This window comes from Aquarana catesbeiana, linkage group LG02, assembly GCF_042186555.1.
Source record: "Aquarana catesbeiana isolate 2022-GZ linkage group LG02, ASM4218655v1, whole genome shotgun sequence".
Classification (NCBI taxonomy): Eukaryota; Metazoa; Chordata; class Amphibia; order Anura; family Ranidae; genus Aquarana; species Aquarana catesbeiana.
The window spans coordinates 202,610,042-202,633,705 of NC_133325.1; the positions used below are offsets into that span (position 1 = coordinate 202,610,042).

General features: G+C 43.9%; 1 protein-coding gene across 1 annotated transcript in view; it reads right to left on the reverse strand.

The window, feature by feature from the left end:
• The window catches only part of DGKH (diacylglycerol kinase eta), a 444,882-nt gene extending 422,414 nt beyond the window's left edge, over nucleotides 1-22,468 (reverse strand). The window contains exon 1 of the mRNA XM_073614202.1: nucleotides 22,211-22,468. Coding sequence (XP_073470303.1) covers nucleotides 22,211-22,264 — 54 coding nt within the window. The 5' untranslated portion in view covers nucleotides 22,265-22,468. The remainder of the gene's footprint in view (nucleotides 1-22,210) is intronic.
• Nucleotides 22,469-23,664: the final 1,196 nt, after the last annotated feature.

Sequence of the window (23,664 nt, forward strand, 5' to 3'; positions counted from 1 at the left end):
GTGCAGAGTGGAGCAGGAATTCTCAGCCCTACTTAAAGCAGACCTTCATTCATTTTTCAACTTTCCATCTATTAAATCTTCTGCCCTTGTTGTTTTAACTTTGGATGGTAATTTTTTTTTTTTTCTTATACCTTATACAGCCCACTTCCTCTTTCTTGTCTGGTAAAAAGCCTATGCTGATGACATCATGCACAGCTCTCTTATGTGAGAGTTTGCCAGGAAGGGAGGGGGGATGAGTCAAAAGAGGACCAATAAGAGCTGCAGAGCTGGAGGTGTGCCTCTGTGTCTGTGTAAATCCAGGACATGAACAGGCAGCATCTTCAGCTGCCCACAGTAAAAAGGTTGCAGCCAGACTCGGTGGAGGGAGATTTCTGCAGCATATTTGGCGAAGTACAGAATCACAGCATATGAAAAATATGCAAAGTGGTTGGAGGGAAGCTTCAAAATGGCAAAGATGTTTTTATTACAAATTATGTGAGCAGACTGCAATTCCTCTTTGATATCCATTTGTAGTCCACATACTAGAGACTCATTTATCGTCACATTTGAGGATTTTTATACAATTCAAAAGGATAAACTATTTTGCTTATAATAGTCAATAGAAAATAAAAATACTAAAAAGGTACTTTTGTATAATATACATACATACCTTTAAAAAATACTGCAGTATTCTAATGTAGTTTTACATAAGCCAGTCCAAAAAGTTTTAGACCCCTTTCACACGTGCGCTTTTCAGGCATTTTAGCACTAAAAAAATAGCACCTGTAAAGCGCCTATCAAGCCACCCCAGTGTAAAAGCCGGAGTACTTTCACACTGGGGCGGTGCACTTGCTGGATGGGAAAAAAAAGTCCTGCAAGCAGCATCTTTAAGGTGGTGCAGGAGCGGTGTATACACCGCTGCCAAGATGCCCTACCAATTGAAATGAATGGACAGCGCTGTCTAAGCGCCTGCAAAGTGCTTCGGCAGCACGGGCACCATTAACCCTTTCTTCGGCCGCTAGCGGGGGCTAAAAGCATCCTGCTAGCGGCCTAAAAGCACTGCTAAAACTAGAGGCACTTTACCGCTAATGGCCGCACTGCCCAAGTGTGAAAGAGGTCTTAGACCCCTTTCACACCAAGGGCGTTTTGCAGGCGCTACAGCGTTTAAAATAGTACCTGCAAACCGCCCTAAAACAGCTGCTCCATTCACTCCAGTATGAAAGCCCGAGGGTGCGCTGGCAGGGCGTCAGAAAAAGTCCTGCCAGCAGCTTCTTTGGAGCGGTGAACTCACCGTTCCTCCACCGCTCCTCCCCATTGAAATCAATGGGGCAACGCTGCTATACCGCCGGCAAAACACCGCTGCGGCTGCGTTTTGCAGGCGGATTTAACCCCTTTTTGGCCGCTAGCAGGGGGTTAAATCCGACCCGCTAGCGGCTGAATAGCGCTGCTAAAACAACAGTATAGCGGCACTAAAAATAGCGCCGCTATACCGTTGACGCCCTAGTGTGAAAGGGCTCTTAGAGTAAGGTTTTGTTATGACTTCTAGCAGCGCTCTCTTCTGCATCAAAGAAATGAACTCGTGTTCCCTTCTGATCTTTTACCATTTGTTATGGAAATTTAGCAGTGTCAAAAGCAAAATAATATGATCACTTGCTAATACTTAACGCAATAATGGTTCCTTATTAAGGTTAGCCATAAAAACACAAAAAAAACAGGCTGCTAGAGGTCTGTAGAGCAGTACTCCATACACTGTCTTGTGACTCTTCAAACGGATTGAAGACACGCACACACTTATAACCCATATTTCCCTCTTGTCACAGAGAAGAGGGAAGATCAGCTTAGCCGTACAAAGATTATCCAAGTTGGAAAACCCTCATAATCAAAAATGAATGCCTTCATCATCTGAAACACTCATCACCTCCTTGATATCTTTCTAAATGGTTTGGGTGCCTCATTGGGTCCCCAGATTTGGCTGTTCTTGGTCAGGCTAAAAATCAGGATACATTGGATTTTTTGATTATGCTTTTTCAATTTAAATCAAATTAAATGGAAATGCATTAAAACTTTAATTCTAGGGTGAACTTTACTCAATGAACATTCATATAATGCATGTACCTTAAAAGGAGAACTTCACCCAAGGGGGGAGGGGGGGGTGAGTTCCACTTTAAAGTGGAAGTCAATGCTAAAACTAAAATCCCTGCATCTATAGCCACCAGCATTCTAACACTAACCTATCTAGTGCTGTAAAGAAAAAATGACTATACATACCTTTTCTGAAGCCGATCTGGCCCAATCTCCAGCGGCGGAAGCTCTGCTGAGTACATGTCCAACTACAGGTGTGAAATGAATGGGGAGTGACATCACCCACAAAGTTACTATAGGGCTTCCGTTGTTGGACGTGTCCTCTGCACCCGCCTCCGCAGCAGAGCCGTGGCTGACAACTCAGCGTGGGATAAAAGCTTCCGCTGCTGGAGATTAGGTCGGATCGCCTGCAGACAGGGTACGTATACTGATTTTTTTCTGTTAGTGTTAGAATGTTGGTGGCTATAGATACAGGGATTTTAGTTTTAACATGGACTTACACTTTAAGGCCTCCTCCCCCGCTCCTCTAACATTTGGCACTTGCGCAGTGGGCAGCTGGCTATGAACCCGCAAGCTGTCACAGCCGGGTGGCCACAGTGAAGATCCCAATGCCGTGGACCGAAGACGGATTTAACCACTTAAGGACCGGGCCTCTTTTTTAGACTCTGTTTACAAGCTAAAAACATTTTTTTTTGCTAGAAAATTACTTAGAACCCCCAAACATTATACATTTTTTTTCTAACACCCTAGAGAATAAAATGGCGGTCGTTGCAATACTTTGTCACACCGCATTTGGGCAGCTGTCTTACAAGCGCACTTTTTTTGAAACAATACACTTTCTTGAATTAAAAAAATAAGACAACAGTAAAGTTAGCCCAATTTTATTTTATATTGTGAAAGATAAAGTTACGCCGAGTAAATTGATACCCAACATGTCACACTTCAAAATTGCGCCCGCTCTTGGAATGACGGCAAGCTTTTATCCTTAAAAATCTCCATAGGCGACATTTTAAAAAGTCTACCGGTTGCATGTTTTGTGTTACAGAGGAGGTCTAGGGCTAGAATTATTGCTCTCACTCTACCGATCGCGGCGATACCTCACATGTGTGGTTTGAACACCGTTTTCATATGCGGGGGCTACTCACATATGTGTTCGCTTCTGCACGTGAGCTCGGCGGGACAGGGTGCGTTTAAAAAATTTTTTTTTTTCTTATTTATTTTACCTTTTATTTTTACACTGTTTAAAAAAAAAAAAATAATAATATGTGTCACTTTTATTCCTATTACAAGGAATGTAAACATCCCTTGTAATGTTGTTATTTTCAAAAAATGACATAAAAAAAAAAAAAAAAATAATAATGTGCTTTTAAGAAGTATGGGCGGAAGTGACGTTTTGACGTCGCTTCTGGCCAGCTATGGTATGGAGACGGGTGGGGGCCATCTTCTCCTCACTCGTCTCCATACCTAGCAAGAAGACAGCCGTGATCGCTTCCGCCGCTGCCGATGGCTCCGGTAAGCAGCGGAGGGCACCGGATCGGGGGGGCCCCTCTCCCGCCACCGATAAAAGTGATCTTGCGGCGAATCCGCCACAGAGACCACTTTTATCTTGAAGCCGGCCGAACACGGGGATACCAGGGTTATGGCAGCTAGCTGCTGCCATAACAGCGATATCCATCCCCAAAGTAGGGACGTATATCGGTGTGCGTCGGTCAGCAAGTGGTTAAAAAACGTCTCAGGTTAGCACAGAACTGGATCTTGGGACAGGTAAGTGTGTTTATTAAAAGTCAGCAGCTACAATTTTTGTAGCTGCTGACTTTTAAATTGTCATTATACAGGATTTATATAGCCCCAACATATTATAAATATATTTATATTTCAGAAATATGACTGGAGGTCCTCTTTAATACACAGCACCATGTTTAAATTTTGAACACACTCAGGTTGTCCGGCAAGTAGCACTGGGAAACTGCCGGCTTTTACTAGTGACACCATGCAACTCATAGGGGGAGATTTACTAAAACTGGTGCACACAGAATATGGTGCAGTTGTGCATAGTAACCAATCAGCTTCCAGGTTTTGCAGTGCATTCGGAAAGTATTCAAAGCGTTTCACTTTTTCCACATTTTGTTATGTTACAGCCTAATTCCAAAATGGAGAAAACAACATTTTCCTCAAAATTCTACAAACAATACCCTAGAATGACAATGTGAAAGAAGTTTCTTTGAAATCTTTTCCCATGTACATAAGTATTCACAGCCTTTGCTTGATACTTTGTTGAAGCGCCTTTGCCACCAAATACAGCCTCAATTCTTTTTGATTATGATGCTACAAGCTTAGCACACCTATCACCTACAGTTTCTCCCATTCTTCTTTGCAGAACCTCTCAAGCCCCATCAGCTTGGATGGGGAGCGTCGGTGCACAGCCATTTTCAGATCTCTCCAGAGATGTTCAATCAGGTTCAAGTCTGGGCAACTCAAGGACATTCACAGAGTTGTTCTGTAGCCACTCCTTTGTTATTTTGGCTGCATGCTTAGGGTCATTGTCCTGTTGGAAGATGAACATTCACTCCAGTTTGAGTTCCAGAGCAGGTTTTCATCAAGGATGCCTCTGTACATTGCTGCATCCACCTTTTCCTCAATCCCAACTAGTCTCCCACTTCCTGCCGCTGAAAAACATCCCCACAGCATGATGCTGCCACCATCATGCTTCACTGAAGGGATGGTATTGGTCAGGTGATGAGCGGAGCCTGGTTTCCTCCAGACATAATGCTTGCCGTTCAGGCCAAAGAGTTCAATCCTCATTTCATCAGACGAGAGAATTTTGTTTCTCATGGTCTGAGAGTCCTTCAGGTGCCTTTTGGCAAACTACAGACAGGCTGTCATGTGCTTTTTACTGAGGAGTTGCTTCCGTCTGGCCTTATTGGTGGAGTGCTTCAGAGATGGTTGTTCTTCTGGAAGGGTCTCCTCTCCACAGAGAAATGCTAGAGCTCTGTCAGAATGACCATCGGGTTCTTAGTCACCTCCCAGACTAAGGCCCTTCTACCCCAAATCTGTCAGTTTGGCTGGGCAGCCCACTCTAGGAAGAGTCATGGTGGTTCCAAACTTTTTCCATTTACAGATGATGGCGGCCACTGTGCTCATTGGGACCTTCAATGCTGCAGAAATTTGTCTGCACCCATCCCCAGACCTGTGCCTCAATACAATCCTGTCGCAGAGGTCTACAGACAATTCCTTGGATCTCATAGCTTGGTTTGTACTCTGACATGCATGGTTAACTGTGGGACCTTATAGACAGGTGCATGCCATTCCAAATCATGTCCAATCAACTGAATTTACCACAGGTGGACTCCAATCAAGTTGTAGAAACATCTCAAGGATGATCAGTCGAAACAGGATGCACCTAAGCCCAATTTTGAGTGTCATGGCAAAGGCTGTGAATACTTATGTACATGTTGTGACGGAGTCACTTTTGGCAAGGGGGCCCGTGGAACCCAGAATCCCTTGGGGTGGTTGGAAAAACTTTGCTTCAGCTCCCCATGCACCTCATATGTCCAAGTCACCCTGTGTCTCTAGTAGGGACACAGGATGACCGAGAAATCCAAACTGATCTGTACTAATCTGACTGTACAGCCACACCAAGTGTGTGTGTGTGTGTGTGTGTGTGTGTGTGTGTGTGTGTGTGTGTGTGTGTGTGTGTATATATAATATATATATTTATATTAATTAGTGTGTGTATGAGAGACAGAGGTATACAGTATCTCATAAAAGTGAGTACACCCCTCACATTTTTGTAATTATTTTATTATATCTTTTCATGTGACAACACTGAAAATATGGCACTTTGCTACAATGTAAAGTAGCGAGTGTACAGCTTGTATAACAGTGTAAATTTGCTGTCCCCTCAAAATAACTCAACACACACCTATTAATGTCTAAACCACCGGCAACAAAAGTGAGTACACCCCTAAGTGAAAATGTCCAAAATTGGGCCCAATTAGCCACCCCCCCGGTGTCATGTGACTCGTTAGTGTTACAAGGTCTCTGGTGTGAATGGGGAGCAGGTGTGTTTGGTGTGATTATTGCTCTCACTCTCTCCTACTGGTCACTGGAAGTTCAACATGGCACTTCATGGCAAAGAACTCTCTGAGGATCTGAAAAAACGAATTGTTGCTCTACATAAAGATGGCCTAGGCTATAAGAAGATTGACAAGACCCTGAAACTAAGCTGCAGCACGGTGGCCAAGACCATACAGCGGTATAACAGGAAAGGTTCCACTCAAAACAGGTCTTGCACGTGCTCAGCGTCATATCCAGAGGTTGCCTTTGGGAAATAGATGTACGAGTGCTGCCAGCATTGCTGTAGAGGTTGAAGGGGTGGGGGGTCAGCCTGTCAGTGCTCAGACCATACGCCGCACACTGCATCAAATTGGTCTGCATGGCTGTCGTCCCAGAAGGAGGCATCTTCTAAAGACGATACACAAGAAAGCCAACAGTTTGCTGAAGACAAGCAGACTAAGGACATGAATTACTGGAATCATGTCCTGTGGTCTAATGAGACCAAGATAAACTTATTTGGTTCAGATGGCATCAAGCGTGTGTCGCGGCAACCAGGTGAGGAGTACAAAGACAAGTGTGTCTTGTCTACAGTCAAGCATGGTGGTGGGAGTGTCATGGTCTGGGGCTACATGAGTGCTGCCCGCACTGGGGAGCTACAGTTTATTGAGAGAACCATGAATGCCAACATATACTGTGACATACTGAAGCAGAGCACGATTCCCTCCCTTCAGACTGGGCTGCAGGGCAGTATTACAACATGATAACGACCCCAAACACACCTCCAAGATGACCACTGCCTTGCTAAAGAAGCTGAGAGTAAAGGTGATGGACTGGCCAAGCATGTCTCCAGACCTAAACCTTATTGAGCATCTGTGGGGCATCCTCAAACGGAAGGTGGAACAAGCGCAAGGTCTCCAACATCCACTAGCTCCATGATGGCTTCATGGAGGAGTGGAAGAGGACTCCAGTGGCAACCTGTGAAGCTCTGGTGAACTCCATGCCCAAGAGGGTTAAGGCAGTGCTGGAAAATAATGGAAGCCACACACATTATTGACACTTTGGGCCCCATTTGGACATTTTCACTTAAGGGTGTACTCACTTTTGTTACCAACGGTTTACACATTAATGGCTGTGTGTTGAGTTATTATGAGGGGACAGCAAATGTACACTGCTATACAAACTGTACACTCACTACTTTACATTGTAGCAAAGTGACATTTCTTCAGTGTTGTCACATGAAAATGTATAAAATATTTACAAAAATGTGGGGGTGTACTCACTTTTGTGAGATGCACAATAATAATAATAAAATATATAAAAATAACTCATTTTGTTGTGTACTCTTTGCTGGGTCGTTTGGTGTGTGGCTGTACTCCAATGTTCTATTGTGTCTGTCTGCCTTGGATATTATGGGATGTGTATGTAGATTAGCTGCGAGATTGGTGGGGGGGGCGAATTCCTCCGACAGCTCCCACTGCTGATTGGACAGTCTGCCCCACCTGGAATGCAAAGGGGGGGGATTGTCCCCAAGTATTACCTTTGTTTTCAATAAACAGTCCATGTTCAGCAACCAAACGAGTATTGTTTTGTTTGTTGTTGGGTGCGGTTGGAATATCTGATATCTATATTCAGACTGGTAGAAAGCAGTATATGACGAAAGCACTCAAGCGGAGCGTGGGAGGTTTCGTTACACGTGATTATTTTTTTAATTTTTTAATAAATTTGCAAAGATTTAAAACTTCTTTCATGTTGTTATTATGGGGTATTGTTTGTAGAATTTGAGGAAAATAATGAATTTAATAAATTATGGAATAAGGCTGTAACATAATAAAATGTGGAAAAAGTGAAGCGCTGTGAATACTTTCCGGATGCACTGTATCTCCCTCCCTGTGTTGCTCAGCCCCCCTCATGCTACCTACATGCTCTGATTGCAAAGCCTGACTAGACACTGCTTAAAATGTGCCCTAATGCAGTCATAACCACTTCCAGACTGCCTTATAGCAGATTTACTGCTACAGGGTGGCCCTCCTGTGCAGGATCACGTGTATATATACGTGGTTATGCACTCCCGCTCACAGGGAGTGCATGCGTGCGGCCGGCAGGCCGCTTCTGCTGTGGGTTATCACAGAAGCTGATCTGCGGATGTCAGGCACTGGATGTCTGCCAGAACCCGCTGATTGTTGGTAAAACACACAGAACGGAGATCTGTGGGTATAAAATCCATCTCTTCCCTTAGTAAAAGCAGCACACAGTGTACATCAAAACACTGGCTAGGCACACAGTTAACCCTTTGTGCTCCTTAGATGTTTAACCCCTTCCCAGCCAGTGTCCTTATTACAGTGACAGTGCATATTTTTAGCACTGAACCCTGTATGTCACTGGTTTTCTGCAAAGTGTCAGCCAGTGTCCGATTGTCCACCGCAATCCCAATAAAAGTTGCTGATCGCTGTCATTACTAGTATAATATAATATATAAGTATATTTGTAGACGCTAAAATGTTTGAGTAAACCAATCAATATATGCTTTTTGGGATTTTTTTCTTTTTTACCAAAAACATGTAGCAGAATACATACTGGCCTAAATTTATTATGTAATTTTATTGGATATGTTTTACAGCAAAAAGTAAAAAAAATAATTTTTTTTTTTTTTTTTTTCGAAATTGTTAAGTTTATAGCGCAAAAAAAAAAAAAAAAAAACGCAGAGGTGATCAAGTACCACCAAAAGAAAGCTCTATTTGTGGGGGAAAAAAATGACATCTTTTATTTGGGTATAGCCTTGCATCACCATGCAATTGTCAGCTAAAATAATGCAGTGCCCCATCACAAAAAAATAGCCTGGTCATTAAGGGGGTAAATCTTTCGGAGGTCCGGTAGTAAAGGACAAGTTTTTCAGCTCTTTGATGGTTGAGCACTGTCAATTCAAAAAATGCATCAGACAAGAATATACAGTGAGGGAAAACAGCATTTGATCCCCTGCTAATTTTGTACATTTGCACACTGACAAAAAAATCAGTCTATAAATTTATTGGTAGGTTTATTTTAACAGTGAGACAGAACAAATTAAACATTTAAAAAAAGTTACAAATTGATTTGCATTTTAATGAGTGAAAAGAAGTATTTCATCCCCTATCAATCATCAAGATTTCTGGCTCTCGGGTGTCTTCTATACAAGTAACGAGCTGAGATTAGGAGCTCTCTCTTAAAAAGGGAGCGCTCCTAATCTCAGCTTGTAACCTGTATAAAAGACACCTGTCCATAAAAGCAATCAGATTCCAATCTCTCCACCATGGCAAAGACCAAAGAGCTGTCCAAGGATGTCAGGGACAAGATTGTAGACCTACACAAGGCTGGAATGGGCTACAAGACCATCACCAAGCAGCTTGGTGAGAGGGTGACAACAGTTAGTGCGATTATTCGCAGATGGAAGAAACACAAAATAACTGTCAATTTCCCTCGGGCTGGGGCTCCATGTAAGATCTCATCTCGTGGAGTTTCAATGATCATGAGAACGGTGAGAAATCAGCCCGAAACTACACGGGAGAATCATGTCAATGATATCAAGGCAGCTGGGACCATAGTCACCAAGAAAACAATTGGTAAAACACTACGCCTTGAAGGACTGAAATCCTGCAGTGCCCGCAAGGTCCCCCTGCTAATGAAAGCACATGTACAGGCCTGTCTGAAGTTTGCTAATGAACATCTGAATGATTCAGAGGAGTACTGGGTGCAAGTGTTGTGGTCAGATGAGACCAAAATAAAGCTCTTTGGCATCAACTCAACTCACCATGTTTAGAGGAGGAGGAATGCTGTCTATAACCCCAAGAACCCCATCCCCACCATCAAACATGGAGGTGGAAACATTATGCTTGGGGGTGTTGTTTCTGCTAAGAGGACAGGACAACTTCTCCACATCAAAAGAATCGATGGACGGGGCCATGTACCATCAAATCTTAAATGAGAACCTCCTTCCCTCAGCCAGGGCATTTTAAAATGGGTCGTGGATGGGTATTCCAGCATGACAATGACAAAAAACACACGCCCAAGGCAACAAAGGAGTGGCTCAAGAAACAGTACATTAAGGTCCTGGAGTGGTCTAGCCAGTCTCCAGGCCCTAATCCCATAGAAAATATGCGGGAGAGAGCTGAAGGGTCGAATTACCAAATGTCAGCCTTGAAACCTTAATGACTTGGAGATAATCTGCAAAGAGAAGTGGGACAAAATCCCTCCTCTGTGATTGCCAACAAGAGTTTTGCCACCAAGTACTAAGTCATGTTTTGCGAAGTGGTCAAATACCTATTTCACTCATTAAAATGCAAATTAATAACTTTTTTTAAATGCATTTTTCTGGATTTTATGTTCTGTCTCTCACTGTTAAAATAAACCTACCAATAAAATTAGACTGATCATTTCTTGGTTAGTGGACAATTGTACAAAATCAGCAGGGGATCTAATACTTTTTTCCCCCTCGCTGTAAAGACGGTGGGGAATTCATAAAGGATGTCATAGATACCCTTTACAATTCTGTCAGGTACAGAAATCAGTGGGAGCCCTGCAGCCCTGCCACTGTGCAGGACATGCTGACAGGCTCGTGACCAAGGAGATTTGAAGTGTAGCGAGTGGAGCCAGATGGGGAGACTAGTTCCCCATCAGGTCCACCTGGCTGCTGATTGACAGCATTGGCAATGGGCGGATTGGTGCTATTCAGTCCAATAGTGGCTTTCAAATCTGACCACTGCCATGCACAGTCAATCAAAAGTAAGTTGGACCTGATGGAGAATTGGCCTCTCAATTACACACTAGGCTGTGCCCAGCCAATGAAACAAGTAATTTCCCAAATACAGGCATGGTCATATTTGGCTAATACGATCTGGTGCAACCAATTACCTTCAGAAGTCACATAATTAATGAAATGAGGTCCACCTGTGTGCAATTAAAGTGTCACATGATCTGTCATTACATATACACACACCTTTTTGAAAGGCCCCAGAGGCTGCAACACCTAAGCAAAAGGCACCACTAACCAAACACTGCCATGAAGACCAAGGAACTCTCCAAACAAGTAAGGGACAACGTTGTTGAGAAGTACAAGTCAGGGTTAGGTTATAAAAAAATATCCAAATCTTTCATGATCCCTATCAAATCTATCGCAACCAAATGGAAAGAACATGGCACAACAGCAAACCTGCCAAGAGACGGCTGCACACCAAAACTCATGGACTGGGCAAGGAGGGCATTAATCAGAGAGGCAACACAGAGACCTAAGGTAACCCTGGAGGAGCTGCAGAGTTCCACAGCAGAGACTGGAGTATCTGTACATAGGACGAAATTTAGCCGTATGCTCCATACAGTTGGGCTTTATGGCAGAGCAGCCAAACGAAAGACATTACTTTCAGCAAAAAACAAAATGGCACATTTTGAGTTTGTGGAAAGGCATGTGGGAGACTCCCAAAATGTATGGAGGAAGGTGCTCTGGTCTGATGAGACTAAAATTTAACTTTTTGGCCAAAGAAAAAGCTATGTCTGGCGCAAACCCAACACATCACATCACATCACCCAAAGAACACCATACCTGCAGTGAAACATGGTGGTGGCAGCACCATGCTGTGGGGATGTTTTTCAGCAGTCGGGACTGGGAAACTGGTCAGAGTTGAGGGAAAGATGGATGGTGCTAAATACAGGGATATTCTTGAGCAAAACCTGTACCACTTTGTGTGTGATTTGAGGCTAGGACGGAGGTTCAACTTCCAGCAGGACAATAACCCCAAACACACTGTTAAAGCAACACTTGAGTGGTTTAAGGGGAAACATGTAAATGTGCTGGAATAGCCTAGTCAAAGCCCAAACCTCAATCCAATAGAAAATCTGTGGTCAGACTTAAAGATTGCTGTTCACAAGCGCAAATCATCCAACTTGAAGGAGCTAGAGCTGTTTTGCAAGGAGGAATGGGCAAAAATCAAAGTGGTAAGATGCGGCAAGCTCATAGAGACTTATCCAAAGCGACTTAGAGCTGTGATAGCCACAAAAGGTGGCTCTACAAAGTATTGACTTTAGGGGGGTGAATAGTTATGCACATTGACTTTTTATGTTGTTTTGTCCTATTTGTTGTTTGCTTCACAATAAAAAAAAAACATCTTCCAAGTCGTGGGCATGTTCTGTACTTTAAAAGATGCAAATCCTCAAACAATCCATGTTAATTCCAGGTTGTGAGGCAACAAAACACGAAAAATGCCAAGGGGGTGAATACTTTTGCAAGGCACTGTACCTCTGTTACATACAACGCTCCAGGTTCCTAATCTCTAAACTGGCGGTGATTCTTTAGGAATCTGCTGTGATGGACTTACCCGGGACTGGGGACTGGGTGCTAGCCTCTTGCCCCACTGACTGTTTTCCCTGGCTTTTGGGGGAACACTGCTCTTTGTAAGGCATGTGCCTGAGGACCCTTGGATTAATGTTACTTTGGATTCAAGTCCATGTCTCCCCAGGACACACAGACTCTGGGATCCATGTTGAGGGCCTGTATGCCACATTTCCAGCAAGGACTGCTTCACAGTGTGGGACTCATAGCAGGTGCTGATGTCATCAGCAAGCCACCTGTCTGGGGTTGTCTACTATAATGTGTTTATTTCAAGCAGGTCTAGTGTGCCTCCTAAGGGTCTTTTACCCATTGTCATTTGTGACAATTAACTCAGCTATTGTCTGAAGGTGTTGTGTGTTTATACTTATGATGGTGTGTGTTGTACCTTCTGAGCTTGGAGCCAGCGGGTCTGACCTGCAGTGAGATATCCGAGTCATCCGGGTGGTTAATTGAGGATTCTCTGTGATGGGATTAGGCATGGGTCAGCTGTGCCTCGTTGGCTAGACCATTGTGTGATGTTTTGGGTGAATATTTGGTTCATTGTTGGTGTTGTGGGCGACCTCCTTCTCCAGTGTATAGAAGCCTGTGTTCTTGTTCGGGTGAATAGTTCTTATTCTGGTTTACCCCAAAACTGGTGTTGCCTAGTTCTAGAGCTTAGGAAGCGATATACTGACAGAAGCACTCAAATGGAGTGTGGGAAGCAGTTCCATCACATCTGCCACTACCATAGAGACAGGCTCTTAGAATGGCAGTATTAAGAACTACCTACATTTGTCACCTGAGTCAGTAATGTTACTCTAACTGAAGTAAATGGTTGCCTGAAATAAGTGAAGGTACCGTAGTTCTAAAGCAAACAACTTCTATAAAGTGCCAATAAGCATAAATAATAAGTGCTGCGCTCGTCCAATAATGTGTATCTGTGTGAAAGTGTATAATGATACAGGGTATACGGGTAATGTGTTTGTATGCACAGTATCCTGTGATAAATCCAACAGTGTTGAAAGTGAATATTTATCCTTTAACTGATATAAGAACTAAAACAGCACAGTGTGTGTAGGGAACGAATATAAATAATCCTCATACACACCTAGTGCTTGTGTAGCATGTGCAAATAAACCTTAAAGTGCTATAGTGTCCTTGTACAACCCTTATAGATAAATTGTATATAAAAGCCAATAAAATTACTCGCAACCAATATCACAAAACATACCATGTGCAAACGATATGGACAAAAGGGTGCAAACTGCGAAACAAAAATTATATATAGAAAAAATGTAAACTATACAAAAATAAATATTGTGCACAAAACAGTGCAAAAACAAGTGTATGGCATCTATCTATAAAGCTCAAAAAGAAATAGCCACAGAGGATGTATTATTGCGTGAAGTCCAAACTTGTAAAATACATCAAACATAAGTGCCAAAAAAAATGTTCAGTGATCCTTTAGCAATCCAAATGTGCAACCGGTGACCAGTGGGGTGCCGAAAGAGAGAGGGTAAAATATCCTCTTCATGCTCAAACACACACACACAGATGGGTAATGGCCCCTTACCTTGCGGCAATGGGACAACCGCATAGAAGGTAAATGGAGGAGATGATCTCTCTTTGGGGGTCCCTGGACCGGAGCCGGTAGTCCCTGTACTTTAATCTCTCAATAGCAGCATCAGTGGTAGCAGAGCCAGCATAAGAAAGAATATAAGGATGCCAACATAGTGTAGTATTTTTAAACAGAGCGATGTCTTTATTAAGGTTAAAAACAGGTACTCACATAGAGTGAATGCGCCTCATATACATATCCTACGAGCGGCGAGCTCGTCAATCCAGATCTGTCAGTGCCTATCCCGTCCCAAAAGATACTGTGCATACAGACACATTACCCGCATACCCCTCATCATTTATATACAATTTTATCCATATGAGTTGCACAATGACACTTTAGCACTTTAAGATTTATTTGCACATGTTACACTAGCACTAGGTGTGTATGAGGATTATCTATATTTGTTCCCTACACACACTGTGCCGTTTTTGTTCTTATATCAGTTACAGGACAAATATTCACTTTTAACACTGTTGATTTTATCACAGGATACTGTGCATACAAACACATTACCCGTATACCCTGTATCATTATACACTTTCACACAGATACACGTTATTGGACGAGCGCAGCACTTATTATTTATGTTTATAACTCTTGTTGGGCTTGGTCTGATCCCATCCAGTGTTTGCAGCTGTCCATATGCACCAGTGTTTCCAAGGTAGCGCAGGAATAACTTATACAAATAAAGTGCCAATAAGGCTTTACTGAATTCCCTGAAAGTTTGCTTGCAGCCAAAACTGGCATTTTGGTGCAGTGCTTTCAACTAAAAAATCCTGCCAGGCAAATATTTGGTGCAATTGTCAGCAAAACAAAACTGGAGGAATAGAAGATGCAGGATGTGAAATGCACACTACAATGGAACTATATGAAATGAAGGAGGTATAAAAATAGCCTAATTAGGCCTCAAGCACTCCGGGCGTTTAGCTGCGGTTGGAGAGCACAGGCACACTGTCCAGCCCCACGATCTCTATGAGAGTCTGACAGCTGCGGTGGCTGGGTGGTGCATCTAGCAATATGTAAATTTAGACCCCTTTCACACAAAAATAGCACCTGAAAAGCGCCTCCCCTGCCACCCCATTGTGAAAGCCCAAGTGCTATCACACTGTGACGCTGCGCTGGCAGGATGTTAAAGCCCTGCAAGCAGCATCTTTGGGGCGGTGGAGGAACGTTGTATACACCGCTCCTTCATCGCCCCTGCCCATTGAAATGAATGGGCACTGCTGCCGAAGTGCCTGCAAGGTGCTTCGGCAGCGGCGCTACAGGCGTATTTAACCCTTTCTTAAAAGCGCCCCGGTAGCGGCTGAATAGCGCTGCTAAAACAGCGGTAACGCGCCACTAAAATTAGAGGCGCTTTACCACTAATGCTGCCCGCGGCTCAGTGTGAAAGGGCTCTTAGGGCAGTATGGGGTTGATTTACTAAAACTGGAGAGTGCAAAATCTGGTGCAACTCTGCTTGGTAGCCCCCTTTTAAACTTCAGCTTATTAACTTAAGCTTTGACAAAAAAAATAAATAAATAACCTGGAAGCCAATTGTTATCTGTGCAGAGTAGCACAAGATTTTGCACTCTCCAGTTTTAGTAAATCAATCCCACTGTGTCCAGGCAAAAATGCCTGAAATGCGGATTTCTTACATTCAACAATTCATCCTTGGGCACATTCTGCCCTAATTATACATACCAGTCCCAGCAGCTGTTAGACTCTCAAACTTGAGGCCTTTAATGTATATATTGCTACCAAAATATTAACAGCCACTGAGTTCTAATGTGTGGGGGTCAAACTTAGACAGGGAAAGATAAATAAGATAGCCAAACTCAATAAAAGGGCACATTGGAATGGACGGTAAACTAAAAATAATTTGTAAGCAATTGTAGAATCACACAGCAAAGTCTAACTGCTAAAACAATTAACTGCTATGATGCAAGCTATAGAATTACAATGCAACAATTGTGTGTGAGTAAATATTTCACTTGCACCATAGGCGCTCGTTGTCTTGGCACTCATCAGCTGATCACAGGATTCCATAATTAATCATGGATGATATTAAGACTTGAGCTATATGGGAGATTTTAAAGGAAACAGGCACTGCTACTACACACTGCTCTATGCAAATGCTAGTTATCTGGCCGATTCTAGCTTGAGACAATGTCCCAGAACCAGCATACCCATCACAAAGGTTAAAGGGGTCAAGTCCTAATCTACATATTTGAAACAAATAGAAGTCATTGGATCAGCAAGGCAGACAGGAAATTATCATTTTCAGAAGGAGGTCGGCAATAGCAGCCTACATACTTCCTCAGTGCAGGTTTCCCCTTTATCTAGCCATACTGAGAGATTTAACCACTTATCTCATTAGCAGCACATTAATTTCACTTTGATTTGAATGAAATGATTATGTCTCTAAGTAGAAGGTGATTAAATAGCGCGTGTATCCCTAGCCTTAAGCAAGATACACACTATACATTTTTTTTCCTTCAGATTTACCAAAACCATATAAATAGGAGGTCAAACCTTAAGAGTTTCAATTTGTATGCAATCAAGCAGGCCCTTGCACTACATGGTTTTGGTAAATCTGAAGACAAAAATCTGTAGAAAATCTAATAGGTTGTATGGGGTCTTAGTCATGCTGCCTGCCCGACTAAAGTGCCAGTAAATGCCCTTATAAACTTGGTTATATAAACATTCATCCAATCACAAGAATTATCAAATGGGTCAAGACAAGAGTGTGGTGCTAAAGTACCCTGAGCCATTTGTTTATGTGGTCAAAAGCGATTATTGTTACAGAAACTGCCTAAGTGTATAGCCAGTCTATAAAGGGCCCATTTACACTAACATGTTTTGGTAACATGCACATAACGGGTTTCTGCACTGCACTGTGCTTCATTTTGAATAGCTCCAAAACCAGCTAAGGCAATGCACCTGTGTGGCAGCAACTGTGTTGTAATATTAAAAATAGAGTCATATCTGATTATCAGCATGTTAAGGTGTGTTGGTAGCCCATTCATTTCAACAATATGCCTTATTGTACCTGCATTAATGCACTGCAAAGTAGTAAATGAGCTCTACAGTTAATGAAGGTCATTCAGTAAAGCAGGAAAGCAACTGCACTAAAAGAAAAAAAAAAAAAAAAACACCGACATTCCCAGATGAGTTGGATTTTTTTTTTTTTTTAAGTTTCCAATTCTTCTTTACGGATCAAGCATAAACAAATAATCCAAACCTAGCATTTTACGCTACAAATATGCATGGAATAATAGACAGATTATTAAGGGTCTATCTTCAAAATTCTCAGCTATCAGATACTCACACTTAAAGTGGGGTTCCACCCAAAAAAAAAAAACTACATGAAAAATTCTAAAAAAAAAAAAAAAAAAAACAAAAAAAACATTTGGATATTTTTTTTTTTTTCCTCACCTCTAAATGCCTGTTGCTAGGGGGTTCCTCGTAGTCTGCCTCTTTCAGTGCCTGGGCTGGTGACATGACTTCCGTCTCGGCACAGGAAGGGCTCAACTCTGCTCCCTGCCTCCTGTCAATCATCTGGGACCCATTACAGGTCCCAGGTGACTGAGCGGCCAATCACGGTGCGCAGCGCCACTCGGGCATGCGCAGTGGGTGCCAGGCTGTGAAGCCACAGCCCGGCGCCCACAGTTGCAATGCCGGCGCTGCTGAACGGAGGGGGAGACGAGCGGGGCTTCGATCCCCCGCATCGCTGGACCATGGGACAGGTAAGTGTCCAAGTAAAAGTCAGCCGCTGCAGTATTTGTAGCTGCTGACTTTTAATTTTTTTTTTTTTGACTGGCCCTCCTCTTTAAAGTGTTTGTATAGCCAAGTATTGGAGGGAATAAAGTATGAAAGGAATAAAACCCCTGCCAGGTTATTTTCAGGCTATCTGTGCACCATTGAAGAAATTCCCCTTCTGCCCCCGTTCACATCGAGCCAATCTGACATGTCAAATCGCATGCCAAAATCGGAGCCTATTGCCGGCGACGGCACCGTCCAATTTCCAAAAGTAGTTCCTGCGCTACTTTTGGCGACTTCAGGGGCAATTTCAATAGACATCTGTGCATGAACCTTGCACAATTTCAAACCGACCTTCGGTGTGAATGAGGGCTCACTTCCTGTCCCAGAGACACCCCTCTTAAACATTTATCTCCAGAACAGGAGTCCCCATTAGAAAAAGTCCCCTCACCCACTGTTCTAGGGACAACTAATGGTTGCCATACAACACCAGTATTAATCCCTGTACAATCTCATTTATACTTAAAATGAGGACAAACCTATACAATACATTCAATTTCTAGAGACATTGGTCACCAGTACAAATAGAATCTGCAAAATGGGGACACAGACAGCAAAAAATAAAAACCAGGATAAGCGTGTCTAGTCCTTCCCCACTCTTTCCAAAACTAAAAATAGGTTTTGCCTAGTGATACACTTAAATAGAGCTGTCATCTCTATTTTTCCACAGTGCCAGAATAAGGAATTAGCATTTTTAGAAAAGGAAGATATAAATTAAACTTCCAAGCACTCCTTGAAAAAGAAATACAAGCTACCATTTATAAATGGCTAAGAACCAACACTGCTATATAGCATAGTATTTCCATGTAACGTATGCAGACACACATTCTGTGTTGCCACCCAGTGACAGCTAGATTTTTTTCCAATGAAAGTGCATCTTAACCACTTAAGCCCCGGACCATTTGGCTGGCCAAAGACCAGAGCACTTTTTGCGATTTGGCACTGCATCGCTTTAACTGATAATTGCGTGGTCGTGAGACATTGCTCCCTAACAAAATTGACGTGCTTTTTTTCCCCACAAATAGAGCTTTCTTTTGGTGGTATTTAATCACCTCTGTAGTTTTATATTTTTTGCGCTATAAACAAAAAAATAGCGACAATTTTAGAAAAAAAAAAAAAAAAAAAACAAACGCATTTTTTATTACTTTTTGCTATAATAAATACCCCCAAAAATATATATAAAAAAAACATTTTTTTTCCTCAGTTTAGGCCAAAATGTATTCTCCTACATTTTTTTTTTTTTTTTTTTTTTTCCAAAAATATCGCAATAAGCGTTTATTGATCGGTTTGCGCAAAAGTTATGGCGTCTATAAAATAGGGGATAGTTTTATGGCATTTTTATTCTTTTTTTTTTTTTTTTTTTTACTAGTAATGGCAGTGATTAGTGATTTTTATCGTGACTGCGACATTATGGCAGACAGATCGGACACTTTTGGTGCTATTTTGGGACCATTCACATTTATACAGCGATCAGTGCGATTAAAAATGCATTGATTACTGTGTAAATGTGACTGGCAGTGAAGGGGTTAACCACTAAGTGGCGCTGTAGGGGGTTAAGTGTGTCCTAGGGAGTGATTCTAACTGGGGGGGGGGCTGTGTGTGTGTGACACGACACTGATCACCACACCCGATTACAGGGAGCTGTGATCAGTGTCACTAGGCAGAATGGGGACATGCTTGTTTACATCAGCATTTCCCCGTTCTTCCTCTCCATGAAACGATCGCAAGTATCCCCGTGGACATCACACTCACGGAACTTGCAACGGGCGCACACACGATGACACGACCGCAAATTTAAAGGGACATACCTGTACGCGCTATTGTGTCGACGTATATGTGGCGGTCGGCAAGTGGTTAATAATCACTCTCTATGACAAAATAAGTCATGTATGTGGAAAATGTAAGACAATTATTTAGATGTGGGTTGTCACTGATGTCAGTGATGGAGAGCTAGGTGGGTGCTCAGACACAACAAGCTGACTCACAGGCATCAGAGCAGGCTGGGCAGAGAGAAATCACTGAGAATGTCCCTTCAGAGCCCCTTATTTTTCTATTAGAAGCTCACTCATTGTCAGAAGCTAAGATTAATTAGTAAACAGGGAACATTTACAGACCAGGACAGATTTGTCTATAGAAAGTTATACAGAAGTTATTCGTAGACCTACATTCTTCGTGGCTTTATTTACATGTATTATGGTCTGTTGGCTTACTTAAGTTGTCCCCCCCCTGGTTTTCAGGGGTGGCATCTGCCCCCACATATCTTGCTGCACCTACTCATCAGAATGCACGTGCTTCCACTGTGGAGTCACTCATCAATCAGTGATAGGAACTACAGATACCAGGGTGCCTTGACGTGGCCTGTAGCTTACGCATGTATTTGCAAATATGTGCAGACTAAACCCTTGCTTTTAAAGCATACTGTTAGACAGGTTGATTCGGTTGTCGGTAAGTAGGCTTGGAATTTTTTCTTGGGATTTATCCTTGGCCTTGTTTGTTTATTACTTAATTTGTGCCCCCTCCCCCACATATCTTGCTGTGTTAAAACAATCACAGCTCCACTTGTTCTTAACACTTAGCTCCCCCCCTATCCCTATCCCCCCCCCCCCCCCAAAAAAAAAAAAAAAAAATGATCTCCCTCCCCCAGACTTATCCTTTACATCCTTCCCCAAACGTATCCTCCCCCCCCAGCCTTCCACCTGAGAATTACCCTTTACACCCTTTCCCGAGACTTATCCTTTACCACCAGCCTTCCCCGCAAGACTTACCCCCTCTAAACCATCCACCCCCACCAAATACTTATATTTTTTTTTCCTCATCACGCTATGATTTTAGATACCGTTTACCACACCACCACCACCCCCCCCCCCCAACTCATACGAGATTCAGCCACCTGCCTTTTTTCCTCCTGCATACAAAAAGGTAAGTGCAATGACCATAGAACACAATTGTATTCACATCAGATCGCTGCGTTTCTTCTCTGGGTCCCCTGTGAAGTTTTATGGGACACGTTTGCATGACATCACACTGCAACACACAGAAATGCATGGAATGGCGCACAAATCCACCTCATACCCACAACAATTAGGTCACATGAAACATGGTTTTTTAAAACGCATAAAAACTAGCTAAAAATACAACTGCACAAGGACGCATAACTGAGTGCAGGTATGTTTTTCTGTGGGTTGTAGTGTGAAGGGGCCCTTACTTCTAATCCCCATACAGAATTCTTCACCAGGTACACCCCTCTGGTACACATATATAGGACTTCTTCACCACCAGGTACCCCCCTCTGGTACACATATATAGGACTTCTTCACCACCAGGTACCCCCCTCTGGTACACATGTATAGGACTTCTTCACCACCAGGTACCCCCCTCTGGTACACATATATAGGACTTCTTCACCACCAGGTACCCCCCTCTGGTACACATATATAGGACTTCTTCACCACCAGGTACCCCCCTCTGGTACACATATATAGGACTTCTTCACCACCAGGTACCCCCCTCTGGTACACATATATAGGACTTCTTCACCACCAGGTACCCCCCTCTGGTACACATATATAGGACTTCTTCACCACCAGGTACCCCCTTCTGGTACACATATATAGGACTTCTTCACCACCAGGTACCCCCCTCTGGTACACATATATAGGACTTCTTCACCACCAGGTACCCCCCTCTGGTACACATATATAGGACTTCTTCACCACCAGGTACCCCCCTCTGGTACACATATATAGGACTTCTTCACCACCAGGTACCCCCCTCTGGTACACATATATAGGACTTCTTCAGCCACCAGGTACCCCCCTCTGGTACACATATATAGGACTTCTTCACCACCAGGTACCCACCTCTGGTACACATATATAGGACTTCTTCACCAGGTACCCCCCTCTGGTACACATGTATAGGACTTCACCACCAAGTACCCCCCTCTGGTACACATATATAGGACTTCACCACCAGGTACCCCCTTCTGGTACACATATATAGGACTTCACCACCAGGTACCCCCCTACACATAACACGGTGTTCCTCCATGGTCCGACACCCTGACTACATCCATTCCATACAAACACAACACCTGAACCGCTGTGCCCTGGAAGAGGGAGCAGTCATATAGTGACAGAGGATGTGAGGAGTGGTGGGGGGTCTCTCCTCTGACCTGTGTCCGGGCTGAGTACATACATAGAGGAAGTCTTGTATCCTGTCAGGGAAAGCCGCCCTGTATGTCCCGCACACACCGAGCTCTTCTATCCTACAAGACTTCAGTACGAGGAGTGACGGCATGTCACCGTCCACAGCTCCCCTCCGAGCAACGGAATACCCACCACTTCATCCCACACGGGGCTCCGGCCGCTGTACGAGGGGTAGGCATGCTCCATCCTCCCTCTGGAAGTCTCCGAACAATCACCGTCCACACCGGAGGACGGCTCCCGGGAGAAGTGAGGTGACAGAGCCGATCTTCCCGCCGCTTCCCGCTCACCTTCCTTCCACCTCAACAGTAAAGCTGGAACTCCCCATCTTCTCGTCAGCCGCTACTGCCTGTCCTCCTCTTCCCTCCTCCTCCTCCTCACACTCCACCCCTCTACTCATCGTCCAGGCTCAACATTCCCTCCTCAGTCTGACAACTTCATTACTCATCTCTGCCCTGTCCACAATATTCCACTCATCTCTCCCACTCTTCTCCCAATTCCTGTCTTCCCTATCCTTATCCTCTATACTCCTATCCATATCCCCATCCCAACTACTTTTATCCTTATCCCCGTCCTCCCTACTCCTATCCTTATCCCTGTCCTCCTTACTCCTATCCATCCTCCCTACTCCTATCCATATCCCCATCCTCCCTACTCCTATCCGTATCTCTGTCCTCTCTAGTCATATCCCTGTCCTCCCTAACCCTATCCTTATCCTCCCTACTCCTATCCTCATCTCTGTCCTCCCTACTTCTCCCTACTCCTTACCCCCGTCCTCCCTACTGCCATCCTTATCCCTGTCCTCACTATTCCTGTCCTCCTTATCCCTGTCCTCCTTACTCCTATCCATCCTCCCTACTCCTATCCATATCCCCATCCTCCCTACTGCTATCCATATCCCCATCCTCCCTACTCCTCCCTACTCCTTACCCCTGTCCTCCCTACTGCCATCCTTATCCCTGTCCTCACTATTCCTGTCCTCCTTATCCCTGTCTTCCTTACTCCTATCCATCCTCCCTACTCCTATCCATATCCCTATCCTTATCTCTTTCCTCCCTACTCCTCCCTACTCCTTACCCCTGTCCTCCCTACTGCCATCCTTATCCCTGTCCTCACTATTCCTGTCCTCCTTATCCCTGTCTTCCTTACTCCTATCCATCCTCCCTACTCCTATCCATATCCCTATCCTTATCTCTTTCCTCCCTACTCCTCCCTACTCCTTACCCCTGTCCTCCCTACTGCCGTCCTTATCCCTGTCCTCACTATTCCTGTCCTCCTTATCCCTGTCCCCCCTACTCCTGTCCTTACCCCCCCTCTCCCCTACTCCTGTCCTTACCCCCCTCTCCCCTACTCCTGTCCTTACCCCTGTCCCCCCTACTCCTGTCCTTACCCCCCTCTCCCCTACTCCCATCCTTACCCCCATCCCCCCTACTCCTGATCTTCCCCTCTTCTCCACTACTCCCATCCTCCCTACTCCTGTTCTTATCCCCGTCCACCCTACTCCCATCCTTACCCTAGTCCTCCCTACTCCTATCCTTACCCCCATCCTCCCTACTCCTGTCCTTACCCCTCTCCTCCATACTCCCATC